General features: G+C 37.7%; 2 protein-coding genes across 6 annotated transcripts in view; one reads left to right on the forward strand and one right to left on the reverse strand.

Annotated features, from left to right (window-relative positions):
- Positions 1–4,505, forward strand: part of RHOQ (ras homolog family member Q) — a 17,455-nt gene extending 12,950 nt beyond the window's left edge. Inside the window, exons 3-5 of one of the 3 annotated variants that reach the window (XM_069009774.1) lie at positions 2,539–2,703; positions 3,437–3,532; positions 4,271–4,505. In XM_069009774.1, the coding sequence (XP_068865875.1) occupies positions 2,539–2,703; positions 3,437–3,532; positions 4,271–4,426 (417 nt within the window). In that variant the 3' untranslated portion in view covers positions 4,427–4,505. The remainder of the gene's footprint in view (positions 1–2,538; positions 2,704–3,436; positions 3,533–4,270) is intronic. The other 2 variants (XM_069009775.1, XM_069009776.1) reach the window with 2 other exon arrangements.
- On the reverse strand, positions 3,413–21,868 carry PIGF (phosphatidylinositol glycan anchor biosynthesis class F). 3 transcript variants are annotated; one of them, XM_069009772.1, is made up of 6 exons: positions 21,553–21,868; positions 20,273–20,364; positions 19,324–19,440; positions 14,718–14,826; positions 4,843–4,976; positions 3,413–3,500 (listed from the first exon to the last, which is right to left on the reverse strand). In XM_069009772.1, the coding sequence occupies exons 1-5, from the start codon at positions 21,778–21,780 to the stop codon at positions 4,863–4,865; spliced, it is 660 nt and encodes a 219-aa protein (XP_068865873.1). In that variant the 5' UTR covers positions 21,781–21,868; the 3' UTR covers positions 3,413–3,500; positions 4,843–4,862. The 3 variants fall into 3 exon arrangements, with proteins under 3 accessions (XP_068865873.1, XP_068865874.1, XP_068865872.1); XM_069009773.1 differs by lacking the exon at positions 3,413–3,500 and having other exon boundaries at positions 4,608–4,976; XM_069009771.1 differs by lacking the exons at positions 3,413–3,500; positions 4,843–4,976 and adding an exon at positions 6,663–14,504 and having other exon boundaries at positions 21,553–21,780.
- Between the last annotated feature and the right edge of the window lie 47 nt (positions 21,869–21,915).

The following is a 21,915-nucleotide window of genomic DNA, read 5'->3' on the forward strand; positions in this document are numbered from 1 at the left end:
CAGCAGGACTGGTGGGTATAGCCAAATTCTCTGATAATTTAAGGAAGAGTAAATGCAGTGAAGCCACTGTAGCAAATACCATACACATCTTTGGCTGTGGTACATGATGTATCCAATCACATTGTACTTGCCTTCAGTTTAACTTCTTAATTACACTGCATGGATCCACAGCTTGCCCAGTGCGAGTGGGACAGGGTATAAATCAAAAGGCACATAAACAAATGCAGGAGCAGGAAAGGAGATCAGACCTGAGACTGGCTTTAAGAAAATGATTAATATTTGCTATGAATAAAAGTCCATCTGTAATTTGAAATGGATTAACTAAAGAGCTATTTTAAGGTTAATGGACTTAGAGTAATTTCTGCTGACATGAAATGCTTTCTCCACTCCAGCGTTTAGTGCAGGCAGTATTCTAGTTATTCTAATCCAAATATGAGATTTTTAGAAAATGTAGAGTATAGGGATGGCAGCTCTTTGGTGGTAGGAACAAATTACAGCTTTAAACTAGATTTTTAAAAACACAGCCTATTCACTAATACCCCACATATGATTTAGAGCTGAATTTGAGAGCAACTGATGGATCCACTGTACGTTCTTTCATGCAGGTTGTGTACTCCAGGGAACAGAGTAATTGGCAGTTGGGAAGCTTCTTTTAGGATTTTGATCTCCACCCCAGAAAACAGAGTGCAACCCTGAGCAGGATCTAGCTATATTCAGTAGTAGAAGTGAAACGTAAAATACATGCCAAAAAAACCCAACTGAATATTGAAGAGTTTCAACTTCCTGTCTTGATGTTCTTGAAGTTATTTCTGCTTTCTGTGATGAATATCCACAGATTTGGAAAAGACAGGGTTACTGTTTTTTTCTTCTGAATCAGGGCAAGAGCCTGACACTGGCAGGGAAAAGGCCTGTCAAATGCTGTAGCTTCACAGTGGTGTCAGTTACTGTGGTTGTGGAATTGGGAAGCCATGTTAACAATTAAGAATGCTCTAGCTAAGTGACAAGCCTGTGTACAAAACTGACAGTGGAGTGGATACTCAAAATGGCACAAGAGTATGACAAGTAATGATCACCTCCTTGCCACTGCAGAATTTCTGCCTGTGCTTGTCTTTCCTCCAGTTCACAATGAGAGTAACAGCTCTCTTCCCATAGCTGTTGACTTCCAAATAGAAAGATGGGTCTAGCAGAAACTGTTTTCTGAGGAAGTTCTCACAGTTTTTCTGATATTCTAGTGACCATGTTTAAAACCTAACAAATCAATGAAGGGTGTTTTTGAGGGTGTGACTGTAGGTTAATAATCTGGTAATGTGGCTGTTGCCAAGGAAACAAAAATTTAATTTTCTGACTCATTTCAAACATGGACTTGAATTACATTTCTGTCTCTATGTTTAATGAACAAATCATTCCATTATTTGTGAGATTTAATTAAGATGGGGAATTTACATGGGGAAGAGGGAGACTGCTGCAGCCGCCATAATGAAGGGGTGTTTACTGTGGAAGGTATAAATCCGGCATTTATCAGTGTCTCTGCAATGCCTGGGCTCAGTCTTAGTTATCTACGTTACAAAAACCACCAAAACCCTATGGTAGGAATGGTAAGGCATTGGTTCACTGCCAAAGACCAAAGGAAGCCTTGCAGAGGGAAGCTGGGGCATGTTCCCTCTGGCTGTTAGCTAAAACACAGGGCAAGAATCCACCTTCTCCCTTGCCAGAGAGAAATCTGATTTACAGTGCGGGCAATGCTCCCAGGTACTTGTCTTGCCACACTATTGTATGCCCTGGCAGTAGGGCTGCTGGCTTTAAATGCTGTGGTTCTAAATGTCCTAAATAAACTTTTCACACTAACTCCTCCCCCAAACCCCCAACAAACAAACAAACAAACAAACAAAAGCATTAATTAGCCCTGTTAGTGTTCTTGATCCTGAATTTCTGTTCCTTCTGATCCTTTGCTGGGCTTTGCTAATAGAAAGCACAGTCTAGACAGAAGAGGTCCCCTCTGATCCTTCCTACTGCCCTGAGCATTAGCAACAGGACTGTAAGGCTTCTACGAGACAACGAAAATTCTAAAGAGGGCTTTAAATATCACCTCTATGTATGATCCAAAATAGAACATTTAAAAGCACTGAATAGCCTTAATCTAGCCTAGCTTTGTGTAACCTGAATGACTCTACAGCAGTCTCATCTGCTCATTTCTCTACAAATACTAATCTTTGATCTGCAAGTATGTTTGAACCATAAGCCTTTTGGTTTTGTTCCTTAAGTAAAAACTTTTAAAATGGTAGTCTTCTGTATATTCTCATAGAGAAGTTTCTATCAATATTAACATATTTTTCAAAATACTTATATTGACATGTAGTTATCTTCATATGTAGATTTTGCTCTAACAGTGACACTAACCTGGAATAGTTTTAAACATTCAGAAAGTTTACCTCAACAACCTTCATGAAATACAAATACAGTTTCTAAATATAACTGTTAAAATTAACAAAATACAGGCAACAATTTAATATTGCAGATAACAGAATTTTTCTTCCTTAGGAAGACTATGATCGTCTGAGACCTTTATCTTACCCTATGACCGATGTCTTCCTTATCTGCTTCTCAGTGGTAAACCCTGCTTCATTTCAAAATGTGAAGGAAGAGTGGGTACCGGAGTTGAAGGAATATGCACCTAATGTTCCTTTTTTACTAGTAGGAACACAGGTATATTTGGTTCTGTTCTACTTTATTTAAACAATTAGGATCACTGTATGGTGCCTTTTCTCTGGGCTGGAAGTTCAGGCCCAACAGGACCTGAGCAGCACCTCCTTCTGCCTTTGGAGGAACAACCCTTAGAGGTGGCAGAAAAACCTAGATATGTCTTGTTCTCCAATGAGCTATCTTCATTTTATTAAAAAAACTTATGTCCATTGTAGACAGGGTGGCAAGATTGGCTGCATGTCTCCCATGTGACTTTCTAAAAAGTCACGGGACTTACAGACTAGAATTGTCTGCTCATGCCCACGTTACTGGAATTACTGGGTCTACAGCTATTAGTCACAGGCAACATTTGCTGAAGCAGAGGAGGAAGGGGAGAAGTGAGACAATTTCCTCTTGTTTTTTCTGGGTAGTGGACTGGGCTTCATTTATGAAGTGACCCACATGTTGGTGTTATCTTTGGGTTAATCTTTCAGCTCTGCATTTGGTATTCTAAGATGATCACATCTAATTGAAGAGCTGAATACAGAATAAATGTTTGTTCCTTCTGGATTAAGGGTTCACAGCTTAAATACAGAGCTTCTGAATCAGGAAGGGTCCATGATTTGAAGCGTGACATGACTCCATTTTTATAGAGATAATATTCCATTAAATAATTCTTTAAAATGAGGGTATCATACTGCCTGCTGACTTTTGTTTAGAGGAAGTATTCCAGCATGACTTCAATCTTTCTTGCTAGATTGATCTCCGTGATGACCCAAAAACTCTGGCAAGACTGAATGATATGAAAGAGAAGCCCGTATCTGTGGAGCAAGGACAGAAGTTAGCAAAAGAGGTAAACTGGATACTCCTTAATGAAACCAAGTATCAACAACAACAACAAAACCCCCCTATTTCTACCTTTGTCTTCCTTTACCACTTTTTGCATATCTTTTACCAGTCCACATATGAAACCTTGGGACTGCTTACCAGTTAACAGTACTTACTTACATTAATGAATAAAGGTAACAAGCAGACCTATGTAATTACACTTCTTGTTAGTAGTAGTTCGAATTTTCAGTGTAGACACTTGTAAAAGCTATACAAGCTATATAAATATTAGTCAATACAATTAAAATCCAGACTGGTTGAGGCTAGAAGGGACCTCTCCTGCTAAGCAAAATGTTGGAAGCATCTTTTAGGAATTATTTGAAAATGTCATACTACCATTTTAACTACTGTGTGGATAATTCTTACCAGGACACTTACAGAGCCTTTATTTTTGAAACACAAATGGGTCACGTAATTCTTTTTAGCTCTTTAATTATTTAACATATCTTAGGCCCCCACTGCCAATCTAAAGACCGTATTTGTTTCCTATATAAACCAACCAAATTAAATACCTTCCAGATCTTTGGATGAAACACAAATCTTATTTTCTCCTACAGGGGGTGCATATGCATATAACTTTAATTTTAGATTGCAGCCAAACATTGTAATGTTACTATGGGGGGGAAAAAAAAAAGCAGAAGTGCCCAGATGGAATTGAACAGCTGAGACGTACTGCTATTGAAATAACTTATTTTCTTGACAGATAGGAGCCTACTGCTATGTGGAGTGTTCAGCTTTAACACAGAAAGGACTGAAGACTGTTTTTGATGAAGCTATTATAGCCATTCTAACTCCAAAGAAACACACAGTGAAGAAGAGAATAGGCTCAAGATGCATAAACTGCTGTTTGATCACGTGAGAGACATTTGACAATGGCCAGGCTTACTGTGAAATTCTACTGATTTTAAATACAATGCATTAAGTACATAGAGAATTTGTTACAGGTTTGAAAGCTAAACCTACGATTCTGCCTTCTACAACCAGTGAAATCCAGAGGATTAAAATCAAACTCAATGAACTTGTAATAAGAAGCCACCACATCTGTTCCAAGTATTTTATTCAGACTGGAAGGTACAGTCTCTCAGGGTTACACAGTCTAGAGGAAGCAAAAACTGCACCATGCTGAAACGGCAACTATGTGATTTTATTGAGTGGTGATGCTTGGCCTGAAATACTTTAACTGAATTTGGACAGTCTTCTGCTTTGACTATATATATATATATCTTAAAAAAACAACTTTTGCACAGTCTGTATGGAATCTGCACAAAGAAATACCTTGTCTCTCTTTGCTCCAGTTATCTGCTTTTGTATGTAATCTGCTTCCGGTTCCAGTGTATCCACAGAGGTGCAATAATCAGACCAGCCGTATAGCCAAAGGTAGCTCCGAGGGAACAGGAAATGGGCCATACCTGAGGGGAGAATGCAAGGTAAAAGCAGACAATGAGGAAAATGTCTGTGGCTTTTTGTACTTCATGAGCACAAAGTCTAGGTACTGAAAGACAGTAGTCTTATTCTACTTTAAAGCTGGATGTGCTTTCCTAAAAATGCCAAAAGCGTAACAATCATCTTCATGAACACTAAATGCTGTTGTACAGTTTTTAATTAATATGCATTAAAATGTAAGCAGGCTTCTGGCTATTGCAGACTTAGTTTGATAGTCCAAAAACTATGTGGAAAAAAACCTTAGAAGTATTTATATCCCCTGAAGCATTCAGCTGACCTAACTTCCTACTCTGCTGCATACATTTGGATACCTACAGACTTCTCAGAAATTTCTCCTTTCAATCTCTCATGGTGTTTTGAAACTTTTAGCTGTGTAGAGATGAACTAGTATTCAAATAAGGCCAGAGACTGAGATGGATAGAGGCTTGTTGGCTTTTTTTTCTTGTAAAGTATGTAAAAGCATAAATTTCCCTCTGGCTAGCAGTAGGGAGGGAACATAAATTTGGAAGCTGACTGAACATCTTGCACCCAGATCATCAAACTTGTAGTAAGCCAGTTATGTCAAAGAGAGCTTTAATTATAAGCTCTTATTTTCTATTGTAAGAACAGGAAGCCAACTCAATAGAGCCGACTCACTTTAACAAACCATCTTGTACTGAACTAGAGTAGTAATGGAATTCTCCCCTGCCCTTTATTTTTTTAATTGGTATTGATTTGCAGGGAGAAGTGGCCAAACCAAGACTTGGCCAGTCTGTCAGATGTAGCTTGTATTACCAGTCCACTACATACTGCATTTGATGAAAGTCTCAACTAAGTGGTGGTTAAAATATTTATTGTAGAATAAACAGAATTCCCAGGCCTCTTCAAAATTCTCCTTTGAATTCTTTTTTTTTTTTGCAAGGACAGTTTTGCAGTTCCTGCTGTACTGTGCATATTCCTAAACAAAGTACAGACTGGACTCTCCTATTCTTTTGTTTTTTAAATTAAGGGGGATATTTCCCCCCTCTGTAGTACTTGAGACCGAGAAATGCACTAGACAATAGAGGAAATATCCCAATCTCCAGCCTTCTTTTCTACTTCACTTTGACTTGCAATTCATGAATTTCAAATGAACTTACTCTTAACGGTCCTGGTTCCTCCTTTCATTCATTTTCCTAGCTCTGATTCTTCTCTTCATTATCACTTAAAAGAATATATTTATTCACATCCTTTGATCATGGAAATTTTAACTATGAATAACAGTAATGTATTTTGTCCTCTGCTCTTTCATCTTCAATCTCCTCAGCTGTTTCATCTTCACATTCCTTAGCATTTACAGCTTTATATGTTATTTGGAGGTCTTAAGGAGTGTAGCAAAGATGACTATTAAACAAGGTGCCTTAGGTACTCTTTATTGACCTTGTTTCATTCTTTCATTTTCATACATTCTGTCTCTGCTGCTTGTTTTTGTTGCTGAGTATTTCAGCAGTTGCCTCTCAAGCCAAAGATTTGCTTGTTTTCATTCATTTACTGTGTGTTGTAGATCATCCATAAGAAGCCTTGAGAGGCTTTGGCATGGTAAGGTACTACATATATTCAAAACTCACAGAAGTTTGTGGCCTTGGCTAAACTTACACTTCAGGTGGATCTTTTCAGCTTTTAAATGAAATGTAATTGTTTCTAGCGTTTTGCATATCACACGTCTAAAGGACAAAACAATAAAAAAGTCCCTGAAACCCTTCCGCTCACTCAGTAACATTCAGACGGAACACAAGTCATACTTTCTTACCCACTGATGAAGTCAAATACCACCCTAATATCCACAAAACTATGGACAACAGCTTCTTAACTTTTACATCAAGTTACTTCTTAACTTGCTTTTACATCAGATTTGCTGAGTGATCAATAATCAACCCTTCATGAAATTTTTACCTACATTAGGTGAATTTGTAGTTGCCTATTTGCTTTGCAGAAGTATAGGTAGATGATGCACTCTGAATTGATCATATTCCCCTAACTAGAGAGTGAATATCCCTGATGACCCAATGACCCTGTATATTGTGCTATTTTGTGTATAGTGGGTGATTATTGGTATGATTAAAAAGATCTCTGATGATGTAGCCTCTTTCACCTGACTGAACTGCAACTTGGGACGTGGTTTTTCAATAGCTATGTAACTTTTAATATTAATTATGCCTCTGTCTTCTAAAACATTCAATTTTTGCTTTGGTTTTTAAAAACCAGTGTTACCTTACATAAGTTTCAAGCTCTCTCTTAACAGTTGAGTCTCTGACCTCTGAACACTCACAAATGGCAGGTGGCAAAGATAGGGAACAAAGGCAAGAAACCATAAAACACCCCATCTCCCCATCTATGAATAAGACAGAAAGAGACACCACCTCATCCCTTCTAGTGGCATGGAACAGAGGGGTACTGAGCCAAGCTCTTTTTCTTATTGTGCTGCTTGGACAGCCCAAAGTAGTTCTGAAGGCAGTTTGACTGGCCTTTTGAAAACTCCCTAAGCACAGCAGTTAAAAGCCTGGACTTAAGAGCGTTGCTGTCCTTACGTTAGTTTCTCTAACCCTCAAGACAGGGCAAAATCCACTAACAAACAGGTAGTAATACCAGTTTTGCACCTTTTATTCTTGACTGATGGCTTTTAGGCTACATATAGCCCAATGCACCCATGGGTATATCTAAAGCAGCAAGTTGTCAAAGACAGGTAAGATGTGGCTCTTAAGCACATTGGCTGCACTAAAATAACACCACTTTCACATGCTTTTGACTGTATATGAAAATGGGTTGCTTTTTTCTGTGGAAGTGGGTTGCTTTATTTTGTATTAGCTGCTGGCCTCATTTTTCTGAGGCTCTCACTTTCTTCTGGACTTTTTAAAATGACTTTGACTTACTCGATTGGCCTGCTTTTGCCCTGTCTTTCATATTATCTCAAACTTGGTTTAATGTCCTTGACTTGGTATGAACTGCCTGTAAGTGATAAAAATCTAAGCAGCAAATATCTGTCTGCCTGTTCCAAGAGATTCCACTCTGCTTGCTTAAAATACGCAACTTGTAACACACCCCTCTTGTCCTCTGAGAACTTTTCAGCTCAGTTCCTCCTTACTTCATGCTCCCTTCTGCCTTGAGGAAGCTGACATATCCTACCCCAGTACTGATGTCACATCTGGGCTGGGTCAGCAGCAAGGGAATAAGTTAGGCCACACGGCCTAGCTGCACTTTTGTTGAGGGGAAAAAGGCTGATGTGGAGAGGAAAGTGTGGGGACTGCAGGAGACAGAACAGAACATTTTTCATGAAACTGTCATGAAATGCCTTATCTGTCTCAGCAGCTGGGAAGCATCAGCTACCATTCTCACAGCCTAACACAAGAATCAGTTTACATATCTAATGCAGGATGAAAAGGGCAATTTTAACAACCTGTAGATGATTACTAGGAACCTGAACAGCAGCTTGGCAAAAACAAATCTTAACAAGAACAAAAAACGCATTTTAAAGGATGGAGCATGAGGCAGTGGTTAATGCAAAATTATTCTGACTTCTGCTATTAGCTTAAATTTTCTTTTTGCATTTTCATCTGGCAGCAGTGTTAGGACTTCACAGGGATTTCTTTAGTCTAGCTAAATAGACGCTGCAGAACTGCAAGGTTTTTAGTATATATTAGAACTCATTTTAAGAATAATGACTCGAAATAGGAATTGCCAACCTTTCAGGACACAAGTGAGCTTGTTTCCTCAGCACTCTTTAGAACACCTAAGATTCTATAACGTGAGAATGCTTAGCATATTGCATGGAAAGCAGAGCATGTTGCAGGATCTCAGCAAGGTATCTAGCTCTGCTGGATTGTGCATGCAGCTAGTTAAACCAGAATTCTGACTGCATGACAGTTCTGTCATCTATTACAGGTCTGTAACATGCATCCCATGCAAGGGGAATTACATAGACATTGATAAGGACATAAAGGCCAGATTCTTATAGATCAGAGGAGCAACACAATGTTTTTAAAGATACCATGAAGTAAGCAGCTGCCTGCTGGAACTTTCATTATACAAATGCAAATACAGTGGGGCAATCTACTGTACTTACTTCTTTTTAGTAAAATTAAGAGTGCTTTTCTCATATTCCTAAACACATTTTTTTTGTATGCTTACTGTTTCAAAAGACCCATTTGACTGTCAATTAGAAGGCTATGTAATTATTTTTGTTTCATTCTAAACTGAATAAATGAGCACAATTATTTTCCCTCCCTGTTTCTAACATGCCTTAAATTCCTAATTGTTTAGTCTGTACTGTCTTAAAAACTCCAGTACATGCCTTTAATCTATTTTGGTTGCGTGCACATGTTAACTACAAGTGTCTTATCACATTGTACAGAATGTGTGTGTTGACAAGCACACACCAAGAAGAAAGTGTGAGGTTTTTTTCAGGCTGGCATTTGTAACTAGAAGTTGGTTTCATGGATTTGTGTTCTAAAGTTATAGCAAGCATAACTGCCTTTGATCTCACCATTAACGTTTACATTTAGAAAACACCTTATTAAATAAACAATGATAACCACACAAAAGCGGAACAAGCTTCTACCTCTGTTTAAAACAACTCCAACTGCATATTATCCCTTCTTCTCACATTAAGCAACTTCTCTTCTAACAAAACTTTCACAGTAAGTAGTAGATCCAAAGAGAAATACAAGAAGGAAACCCTCTGAGCTGTGTTAAGAACCAAAGTAGTGTGAAAGTTTATAGTCCCATTTCAGCTTACTTGAGTAAGCACCAAGAACTGTACCCAAGATTCTCCGGATGATTTTTCAGGCTACAAATGTCTGGGAGGTATCTAAGGCTAATATTTACAGTCATATTGGCTAAATTACATGGCAGTCAGTCAACTCAGGTGAGCTATATCAGCACTACCTATTATGTTTGCAGCATCCACCACAAGTAGGAATATAGCAATTTTACTTCTACCTAATAACACTGTAAGCAGAATATTATTTCAAACTCGCTTTTTACCACTAGTAACAGGTACTACAGCTCAAAATAATGCTACAAAAAACCCAGATGTATGGGAGGGCATGCACACAACAAACCCAGAGACATGTTTTAAAAGTCTGTTATCAAAACATGCAATAAACCCAGGAACTTCCCAGTGAGCTAAATCCAGTTGTTGTCAATGACGAATGCTGTGTCTGGAATAATAGTTCCACCACATATAAAGTGTGCTGATAAAGTTGTGATCTTTAACTATACCATCTTGTTCTGCAACTAACTTCCTCAGGCTGAGTAGAGAAAGGATGTGTCTAGTAACTCCTACATCATCCCCGTCGGTTTCAGTGGTAGTGTGCTTTAAGGTTCCACTTTTCAGTGACACGTGAGGCCAGGATGCCAATCACATGTGGTTATTAAAAGTACACCATCAACTTGAAACAGGCAATCTGGAAAAACTAAGCAACTGTAACAAAGGAAGTTATTTTCTATTTCTTTGTAGAACTGTCCTAGCTAACTGTAACCCTTACATACCCATTGTGCTTCAGCAGCCTAGAGGCAACTGGAGATGGATGTACAACTCTTTAAATTGTCTAGAATAGCCTTATTTAAATGATCACAATTAAGTGTTGCAAACTATTATAAAAATTGCTGAAGAATAAGATAACAATCTCAAAACACTGGCAAAATTAGTCTACCAGTCTAACTGAAACATGCCTGGAAGAACAAGTCTTGGAAAGTTTGTTGGTTTGGGTTTTTTTGTTTTTAATACAGAAATGTAACTATTATAGCACCTAGCCTGCATTCCTGTAAGACAGTTATCTCTACCTTTATCTAAGACAGGCTGAATTCTGCAGACCTACAACCAGGAACAACAGTAGACTAGCCTCCCTGACCAACTGTTTTGCATAGTTACTAATTTTTTCTTAAAGCTAGCAGAGGAGTAACACACATGGCATGTGTACAAGCTGCTTTAAGAACAACAACAGAGTAATGAAAAACAATGAATCATAGGACACAAACTGACTTTCAGCAATATATTTAATACTTCTAACAGAAGTGCTTTATATATTTTTCATTTCCATTCTCAAACATTATTCAGATAATTAATGTTAGTTTATTTCTGAAACAATATTCTGTTCCTGTTAAGTAATATTTACTTAGCATAAAAGTTGTTGTATGCTTAAAAAAATGCAATTAACATTATTATTTTTAAGGGTAGAGAGGCACACTAATCTGAATATCCCCTGTATGCAGTATTTTTCAAACATAAACATGGAAAATAAAGTGAAGATTTTCTGAGACATCTGTATTTATCTCAGTTTTGTTGCATGTCACAAGAGGTATGTATAAAGAAGCAACGTTTCCTTTGGTTTTTAAATAACTCAGAATGAAGTAGCATTTGGGCTTTAGCCAGTAGCACATGAACTGGAACTCTTGTTATGAAATTCATCATCAGGTTTACTCCATAGAGCCCTGAAGTACTTTGAAGTTAAAGCAAATTCTAGTGAAAGATGCATAGGACACTGACATCTGATTTTCTGACCAGGTAAGATCCAGGTAACAGTACAACAGACTTCTCAGCTTCTACTGATACATCTCAACCACAATGTAAAGCAATGACTAGCAGGTAATTTTTCAGTTCTTCTAGTAAGTTTGCAGGAAAATATGCCAGTCCCAATACAGACTGCCAAGGGCAGGGAAGCAGATTAGCAAAAAATGAAACCAATGTTGCTTTTTCTTTGAAGGACACAAAGCAGCAAAGCGACAGTAGCAGAAGTGCCCTCTGTGTGAGTGTGGCAATTCAGCCAAGTCTCTTACAGAATAGTGCAGACAGCTTTAGGTAATACTCTACTGGGATTCCAGCATTCTCACTGCTCCCCTCAACCTCTTGTTTGCTTTAGGTGAGTGACTACAGACCATGTACATTTGGAGCTATTTCTGTGAACAAACCAGGCTTCACAGAAGCAGCTTTACATTCTCCCCTTCCTGAATGATTTGTCAATTTAAAAGTTTACTGCAGACACTCTCAAACTGTTTACAGTTTAAAGCGTAGATACCAGATTTGATCAAGTGCTAAATCCCGATGAAGTGGAAAAACGTGCCAATTCAAGTGCTTAACTTTTTGTGTGAACCTTGTGCCATACTATATTGCTCTAACAGAGCTAAATCAATAGCAATAGCATTTTTCCTCCAAACCTCACAGCACATTTTTGTACCAGCTGGATATTACGTGTTTTTAACAACTTTTGGCATTCCAGGGCTACTAATAGAGCCCAAGGGCAGCAGCAACAACCCTTTGGTTTGCTTTATCACGTGATATTTCTCAGTTATTGCTGATCCATCCAGTTCTTGTAGTACCAATTTCACCTTGTCTGTGACAGTCCCCCAATAATGAATTGTCTGAAGTTATAGGTAGCAATGCAGCTGTGTTTCCATCACATGTTACACCACAAATACTAACTATAATCAATACCAACATCAGAACCAGATTTTGCAATAAACAGGCTTAAAGGCCTCAACACTGCTTTCTAAATAGGAATACCACTTTAGTCTTGCCCAAGTAGTAAGATTTAAAACACATTTTCTGCTTTAAAGCAGAACCATTTCCACTACAGATCAAAAAAAAAAAATTGTTTACAGCACAAAGGCTAAAATACAAAAAGGAAAACAATCACTAATGAAACCTCTTTTTATCTCAAAAGCTGGTCTTGAGTTCAAAGACTAAGCTGTTCCATTTGAGTCCATTTTTGGATAGGAAAAGGGTAAATCCAAAACTGTAATCCTCAGGCTCTCTGTTTTTAGGCTAATATGAGAAACAGCTGATGTCAGAAGCTTAGTACTTTACTCATGCAGATGTCTAGAATTAATTTGGTTTTGACTGGGTTTGATTATTTTTAAGTCTACATTAAGATCTACATGATTTCTTTCAGACCTCACTTGGGACTTAATCTGAGAGTCAGAAACTCTCCCCTGCTAACTTTGGTATTAGGAGTATGTCAGATATGAGGGTGGAGATGGTGAAGGAAAAGGGAAATTGCAGACACACAGGGAGCACTGGGGAGCATTCATACCTAGAAACAGCCAGTGACAAGTTTGGGTATCTGAAGTTTCTGCAAACGCTTTGCGGTTCTGAGGAGTCAGTATCTTTTTAGATGTTTAAGTGTAGATTACAGAGCTAAATTTTCAGTCATGTTTGGCTTTTATTGATTTGGAAGAGTTTTCAAACAGAAAAAGTTTTCAGACCATTATCAAACTTCTGCCTTCCACTATAGGAAGATGTGAGGATGGACAAAAAGTTAAAAATTAACTCTACCTGAAGTATCTGTCTTCAGCTATGTGTCTTTGTTTTGTTAATCAGAGTCCCCTGACTTCATGTGATATGAGCTTTCCTTGTATCACTGGTGCATAAAAGGTGAAGTTTTTATACACAGCATATTAGCAAAGTCTGACATTTTAGGAATAAAACAAAACCTGCCAGATGTGACATGCTGCTTTAAAATCCCACCTGAGCAAGGAAAAAGTGCTTGCCTTTCATTGGGACAGGGAAGTGAGTATGGCTTGGCAAGAAGATAGGAGATTGTATTTCAATGAATCCCTTGATTTTTGGGTTACATTCATGTCTGTCAACAATTAATTAGTGCCAACACACACCTACGTCAGACTGATGATAAAACATCTTGCAAGAGTAAAACCAAGAGTTTTCAGGGAAGAAACCCCCAGATTTTTACCCAAAATATTAACCTACTCCTCCATTATTTCTGAAATACAAATTTTAATGTCTCATTACACTACTGCAATAGAAGACTAATGGCAAAAAAGCAGGCTGGGAGCTACTTAGGGAAGACAAATTTTAATTGCAGCTGTAAGCCACAACATCTCTACAATATCACAGAGGAAAGTGTGCTGCCTGTTACACTGATTTCTGGAAGAAACCTCCGAAATCATCTGCTTACGAACAGGCCTGGTAGACACTACTCAGCTAAGAGTGTATGAGTCTGGTAACTAGATGAAAAAAAATATCCACTGAGCACATTTAGGAAGAAGAGTTACTAGTACCATCATTTTATGGCAATTGCAGACTTCAGTTATATTTAATTAAATCATGTCTTCATGCCAAAAACACAGTAAGAAAATAGCATAAACATTTGAATTTATAAAAATAGAATCTGCAATGCCAACTTCACATTTTTCTTGTTCAACTACAAAGCTACTGTCTGCCTTCCTTTGAAATCAGAAGTGTTTAGTACAGTGCTTTGGCTACACCATTTTCATAAATCGATCCAAATCCATTGAAAATACGTTCTGTTAAGTGCTGTTATGGGAGACAGAGGGAAGCTAAAACACGAGGAAAGCATCCTTCTTTCCCTACCCGTGAACAATAAAAGCTACTAGACTGAAGGCAAGCTTGAAGCCATCTTCACCATTTCACATTTCTCCTCCAGCTTGTCTAGCTTCTTCTTATCCAAGTCCTTAGAGCTCCATTTCTTTATAAAGTTTGCATGCAACAGACTCTCACAAGCCTGTAACAAAGAGTTTACTTAAACTGGAAGTAAAAATAACGTATTTTCCTTCCTTGCACCCTAAGCACAGATGTTTCCAATGAGCTGATGTAACTCTGCAGAAACAGCTTATGACTAAGTCCAATACACCTGTACAGCCTCAGTGCAATTTTGTGTAGCATGCATCTCCAGAAAATTAGTGTTTTGTACATTTATAAGGGTGTACATACTAACCTGCCAAGGCCGATCCCAATCAAGAGGAATAGGAAAAGCTCCAAACCAAGCTCCAAGTATACTGCACACAGAAGTAATCTGTAGACTGCTTTCCCAGATGGACATAGCTCTGTAAAAAGTGTGTTAAAAGTTTTCAACAACAGCAAAAGTTATCATGGCAGAGAGTTAGATCAAATTTCTCCCAAAGCTTTTGAGGCTATAAACAGAAATAAAAATTCACGTATTTGATAAATAGCATGCAGGTTTTTTCTAAAACATACAAACTATAAGTAAAATCTAAGCTGCAAATTTTAGCTATAATTACAATCTTTTTATACCACACTTTTGGGAATTTTTTTTTTCTTGAGATGTTTACTGCAAAAGCTAATTTATTTTACCTGGAAACACTCCTATTGAGCTTGAAATACTGCTAGACTGAGCAAATATATCTATCTCAATAACTGTGTGCATTGCAGGGAGAGGCAGACATGAAAGGGTACTGTAGGACTGTACAGAAAAGCACAAGCACAGTCACAAAGGATTCTGTGGTGCAGACATATTTGATGACTATGACAATTTGAAATTTAAAATAGAAGTTCACTATGAGAATATTTCAAAACAAGTTTCCATCAACTGAAAAGAAACACTGCAAGTAAATGCAACTGCACATTGGAGCCAGGGCATCCAAGTTCAAGTACACTGGCTGCAAGGATAAATTTTTTGCACACTAAAGAACTCTTACACTACCAATCATGGCACATATTATAAGAGACATTGAACTACTTCAGTTCTCAGTTTATAGCTTTCTACCACTACTGATTTCAAAAGTCTTTGGAAAGTTGGATTTCTGTTAAACAGATGAGCACTTGCTACCATCAGTGTACCAACTGATCGCTCTGCTTTGCTCAGGCCACGAACGTTTGGGTACTTGGTACCAATTAGGAAATGAGCAACAGAAGATCAGAACACAGCAGGTACAGTTCCAAGAGAGGAGAACCAGGCTAGAATCCCTGCTCCAAATCAGTACAGTACAAGATCTGATACATCTCAGATTATAAATATACACCTAGCTTCAGCTAACAGAGGAAACATACATGCATTTTTATGGCTTGAAGACTAGATTCATAGTAAACTCTGAACTTCGCATGTGCTGTGAACGTTGCATGTGAACAATTGGTTTTGAAGAGAATAAAATTTCTGACTTTACTTCTGACTACACACTGCTGCATTTATATTGGCTAAACAGCTCACAAGTTTAAAGCAAATGTTTTTCAATGTTTGCAAAAAAAGGTCCTGCAGACTACAATACTGACAGTGCAAGGTTGATATTTTGAGCAGAACTCTTTCTTCTGCAATAACACAATCCCTTTAACTTAGAACACTCCAACTCACAATTCTACCAGTTTGAGGATTTTTTTTCTTCAAGAGAAAAGTCCTGATGTAACTGTAAAACTGTTTAGGAGTCTGCACATAGAAAATAGTTGTGAATTATTTTCAGAAGCTGAATAATTGAGCAGAGCTGCTAGGCAGAATGAGGAAGAGAACATTCACTACAGCCTTAAAGCAGCGAAAGGGACAACAGAATACACCAAGGACTAACCGAGGTACAGTTATACCTCACCAGACATCTTGTGTGTGTGGCAGATTCACCAGAGAGTGCTGTACCATATGGAGGTATCAGACTGAGTCCAAAAGCAAAACAACAGAATTAGCAAGGCACAGTGCCCAAGTGAAAAACAGCCATTGGCAGTTTGGCAACTATTTCAGCTGCTAATTGAACCACTCTGCAGCATGGACTGGCTACCCAAAGACAACCTGACTTGTCCTCCAGCATTATCCTGAAGGAGCAATGCTTCCATTACTCACTTTTCTTCATGGAATGACGGCTATTGGGATTTTTGCAGGTATTCTTTAAACCACCACATAAACTCCTCATTTGCATGAGGCTAACAACTGCAGCACTGTTTATAAACTTTGCATTTTCAAGGTTTCTTTCATTTTAAACTATGAATAACTAAGATACACCTGCAGACAAACTAGCAATGTTTAAGATAATAAATGAACACTAGTGGCAGAAAAGTCTTTTGAAGCCTAAAGTAACTATTTAACCCCTTTAAATAATACAATACATTCAGTTCAGCTTTAAAAAATGTTTGAATTAAGACATTAGCTGACATAAAAGAATCTACTGAGACAGCTCCTTCATAGACAAGATTTGGAATTCTTGGCTGCAGCAGGACTAAATACTAAGCAGCCCTTGGTGTGTGATGATGCCCACATTTACAAGGGACATTTCAAGTCTGTAAGAGTGTGCAGTTCACAAACAAAGTGACAGAAGAGGCATAATGAAAACTGGAAGGAGCCCTAACACCATGGTTTTATACTATTTTTTGGCAATATCCAAATAAAATCTCATCTACCCTGGTGACACCTTATAATTGCTATTATACCAGAAATTTCAACACCATTTCTCAGAGCAGTGATTTGAAATAAACAGTCTTCAAAAGAACCAAAATAAAAAAAAGGCAACTGAAAACTGGTTTCTTAAAGACTTTTATGCAGGAGGCTATTTTAGCTAAGAAACACTATTTAAATAATAGCCACGTGCTGCCACTAATGCTGATAACCCTTTCTGTAGCTTTCAGTTCCCTCTAACTGCTCACAGAGCACATGACAGCATATGGTCAGTGTCATGACACTGACATCAGCCACAAGTCTAGATGGCAGAATAAGGAGTCCAGAGGTGCTGGCATGGGCCCACCCCTTTCCAAATGCAGAATTAGTGAAAAGGGCCCTATTTATAGCCAGCTAAGAATGGAAGGGTTTGTGATGTAGAATATACAGACTTACTTTTCTCACACATTCTACGTGCACATAGGCTTAAGGTTACTTAAGTCTAAATTGCACTCAGGTGCTTTTAAAACACATTCTTTTTTCATACTAAGCTATACACTTAATCAGACTTTCAAGCTTACTGTTCCAGTGCAATTCAATTCCCTAAACTCTACTTACAAGGCAAGTAGCTCTGTTGATTTTACCCAACCATCTTTTTCTTCCATTTAACCAGTCCCACCTCATTCCACATGGCTCAGTTAGAGACAACCTTTTAATACATCATGTCTACACTCATCTCATACCCAGACCTAAGAGGTTCCAATTTCATGAGGTCAAATGAAAAAACACAGGATTATTTTAAAATGAGCAGCCTGCTACAATCCATAAAAAAATTTGCTACTATATTTCTTAATAGTCTATATTCACTCAAATGTAAACAAACATGATTAATAATAGACATTTTACTCCAATAATGTCACATGGCTCACTAGTATGAAGTACTTACAAGTCCTCACAGCAAAAAGTGTCAAAACAAGACAACTGTTTCCTATGCAAAAATTCTACTGAAATAGCATTAAGATCTAAACTAGGAAAGAAAGAAATTGACAGGCATTCAAAATCTACCTGGCACAGACTGATATTGTCAAACATCTGTTACTTCAATTCAGCTGTTATTTCCTGTTGCAAAACCTCCAAAGATGACTAAGGGAATCAGCAATGATTTATTCTAGCTAAACAACTCCTTGCTTTTATTACACTCTATTTAAGCCTTCCACTGAAAAAAACCTGTGTAAATTACTTGAACAAGGACTCAAGATATTTTTCATTAAGTTGAGAACTGAGATAAACCAGAATTCAATACGTGAAACTGGTATTAAAGTCTAGCTTTGTCCTTGTTCTACAGGAGTGCAAACCAAAAATAATTCCATAGGTCAGCAGCATAATACAACTTTTCACTTTCTTTTGAGATGAGATTTCACCATTACAAACTATTAAAAGGGAATGAATACTAAAATCTTATTCAATCTCAAGCATATGTGAAGCCTGCTTCAGTGTCCCAGTCTTTCAACCATGCTATTATTTATGGAATGAAAAAAGGCAGAAGAAATGGACATCTTCTGAAAAATACATTATCCTTGATACATGCTAATACATGATAATGCCATGGCTGCCACTGGAGGTGAAAAATGTGGTTAGAAGGCTCATTTTACTTTAAACATACTGCTGAAAAAATTAATGCTTGAAAACTCTGACACCAAAACCAGCTTTCTTTGTAATTGGAAAAAGAGCATAGGTTAAGATTACATACTTAAGAACACAGTAATTATGTATAATTTTCAACATTATATTCAAGTTTAAAACAGTGCTTGTTTTGGCTTCCTATTCCTACTTTAAAAGTTGTATTTATGAAGGTACTATTGAATCATGTGCAAAATTCTCCATGCACAGCTCAGTGTCAAGTCTCCCCTTTATTTGACAACCACCATGTAGGACTGCACAATGTTTTTACTCCAGTGGAATATGTGTTGGAAACTTTACTTCCTTCAAACACATACAAAGTGAGATTTAGCATCTGGACACCAAAAATAAAAAGCCATTTTTCTGAAACAGTGTCTTCAAATAATCTTTCTTTGTCAGAGAAGCTTTCATATGTCTGTAATCACAAATACAAAAACCACCCATCATTCTGGAAGTTTCCTTTTCTTTACAAAAAATTCCATTAGATATCGTTGACATCAATTCTGTCCATTTCTATTCAGGGAAATATCAGAAACTTTAGATTAGAACTCACCCGTTTTTACTAAATACCCGTATCCATGCCTGTATGTTTGGTCCCAGCAAACACAAGCACTGTAAAGTAGTAAAGGTAGACAGGAGAACTGCAAACAAAAACGTCTCAGTCACTGACCTACAAAAAACCAGAATATTACAAAATTAAGTGAGGTGGTTGCTAATGTTCTAAGAGTTCCAAGATTTAGGAAGAAAAAAGCCCCTCTAAGTCAACTTGTGAAAGCGTGTGCTTTCTTAAACCTCATGCAGAAAAGTAACTTATTTTCTTCTTACTCTGTAGAATAGTAAAGGAAGCTGGAAACAGTTCTGCTGTTACCTCAAGAGCGAAATGTGGTAATATTTTGAAATGCCTGATACCTGTAACATTTAAAACCACAGGTGTACCTCACACAGATCGTTACTTCTAAATTGAAGTATGCTTGGATATTTACTTCATTATTCCATTTATCTTCCCAGTTTGGTGTTATGATAGCAACCATGAAACCAAACTACACGATGCTATTATTGGTCAGTAACTTAGTCTATCTCTCAAAAACCAGGTTGCTTCATACTTTTTTTTAAACTTTCATAAAAGTTAAAACACTAATATCAAAAGGATGAAAGATATGCAAGACAGGTGGTTTAGAATCTTATGGGGAAAATGACTAAATTAAACTCCAAAAAATGTTTGTGCCCTTATGTTTACCATAAATAGGTTGTTTGTAACTGTCTTACAATTTTTACTCACAGCAGTCTTGTTTAAGAGCTGGCTTCCAAAAAAAAAACCTGAACAAGCCAACAAAAAAACCCCAACAACAAGAGAAAGCTAAAACAGCCACCCTTCATCCCCCAGCTAGGAGCTTATCCCTTAACTTCCAGTGTACCAGAAAATACACAAGTACTTATACCAACATCTGCAAGGAGAGCTGCCCCTTAGAATGTTTAGAGAAAGAGAGGGTCTTCTGACTTACTCTATGAGAGGTGCTCCATAAAGAACAATAATCGCATGAAATAGTATGCAAGACATGAAAAAGTATATACAGCATTTTAGAAATCTGGATATCTAAAAAAGAGCAACGAAATATCAGAATCATGTTTCAAAACAGAACATAAGTAACACACACAGTCTGTATCTTATCAACAGCACTGTACTCCTTTCATTTCAGCTACAGCACAATATAATAGCATGGCATATTTCAAAACAGTTTTCCATATATTAATACTTTAAATAATTAATTTTAAAAGATTGCACTCCATCTAAATTTTTTTTCATGCACCCCATTAAACAGGGCAAACATACAAAAAATATAACCAGAAATGACAAGATAAACAGAAGTCATTTTATTAGATATTTTTACATTTCTGTTTTACATCTGACTGTCATGTCCATTCATTAAAAGGCAACTCTCACAAAAAGTGGAAAAATATTTCAAAGCAAGAAAACACACAATATAAAAAACCCTGCAACATAGAAAATCAAAATTACATTAACTAAAACTATATTTTGAACTTGGCATCTTAAATTCACTGCATCTTGCCTGGCTCAGCAGGTCAGGAGTGCAAGACTATCCACCTGATTTCAAAGCTCTGGGGTATTCCCCCACTGCTGGGCAAGTCGTGTGCTGCTCCAAAATCACTCTGTTCGAAAGTATTTCACTGGGATTCATACCTCCAACACTCCCTGTTGCAAACTGTCACTACAAAAAGTTTCTCCCAACTTCAGATTCTTCTGTATGCAGATTTCATCACACAAGGAAATCCAGCCATTTTAATATTTTCCATATGATTTTTTAAAAATTGTTTAAATGTAATGTAGTATCTCTTTTATGTCTCAGATTCTGAAAATATTTTTTTCCTTTAAAGTCATCACACGAAAAACGTGTGATAATATTTCTTCTTGGTATATCCACTTATCAAGATGAGTCAGGCCTGGACTACAAAATGAGTTCTGTGCCATTTCATTTTACCAGGTTTTGTCAACATACAAATTCTTGGGACTGCAAGTAACATTGTACTGACACGAAAACGGAAGCATAGAATCACTCACCTGAACAGGTTATTTACAGGTAGAGAAAGTTTAACATCATGAAAATACTGAAAAATTTGTTTCAAAAGGTGTTACACTCAACTCACTCGTGGAAAACGAGAATTCACCACCAAAAATTGTTTTCTCTCTCATGTGATTATTTCAGAGATTTTGCTTCCCTTCTGTATTGTCTGGTAGCAATTTAAGAATTCAAAAAAATCTTACCTTGTGAGCAAAGGAACTTCTCTTAGGAGACTGACTTGGTTTAAGGACTAAGTGCAAGATTATATTAAGGGTAGCAACAGAAACAGAACAAACACACAGCCACGTGAGGTGCGTTCCCAGGACGCTGAATCCGTCCAGGAAGAAAGCGGGGCCAACCGCGGCCAGGACGATGGACACAGCGCAGAGGAGGTTGGCAGCCAGGAGCCGCCTGATTTCCGCCCCTCTCATGGTGTCCGGGCAGCGGCCACCTGCAAGACACCGAGTCCCGCCCCGTCACCGACGCACGGCAGCAGCGCCGCAGGGCAGCATCTTCCCCAGCCGCGCGGCGCAGGGCAGAGCCCAGAGCGCAGGCCGGGGCCGAAG

The sequence above is a fragment of the Aphelocoma coerulescens genome, chromosome 3 (assembly GCF_041296385.1).
Source record: "Aphelocoma coerulescens isolate FSJ_1873_10779 chromosome 3, UR_Acoe_1.0, whole genome shotgun sequence".
Taxonomy (NCBI): domain Eukaryota; kingdom Metazoa; phylum Chordata; class Aves; order Passeriformes; family Corvidae; genus Aphelocoma; species Aphelocoma coerulescens.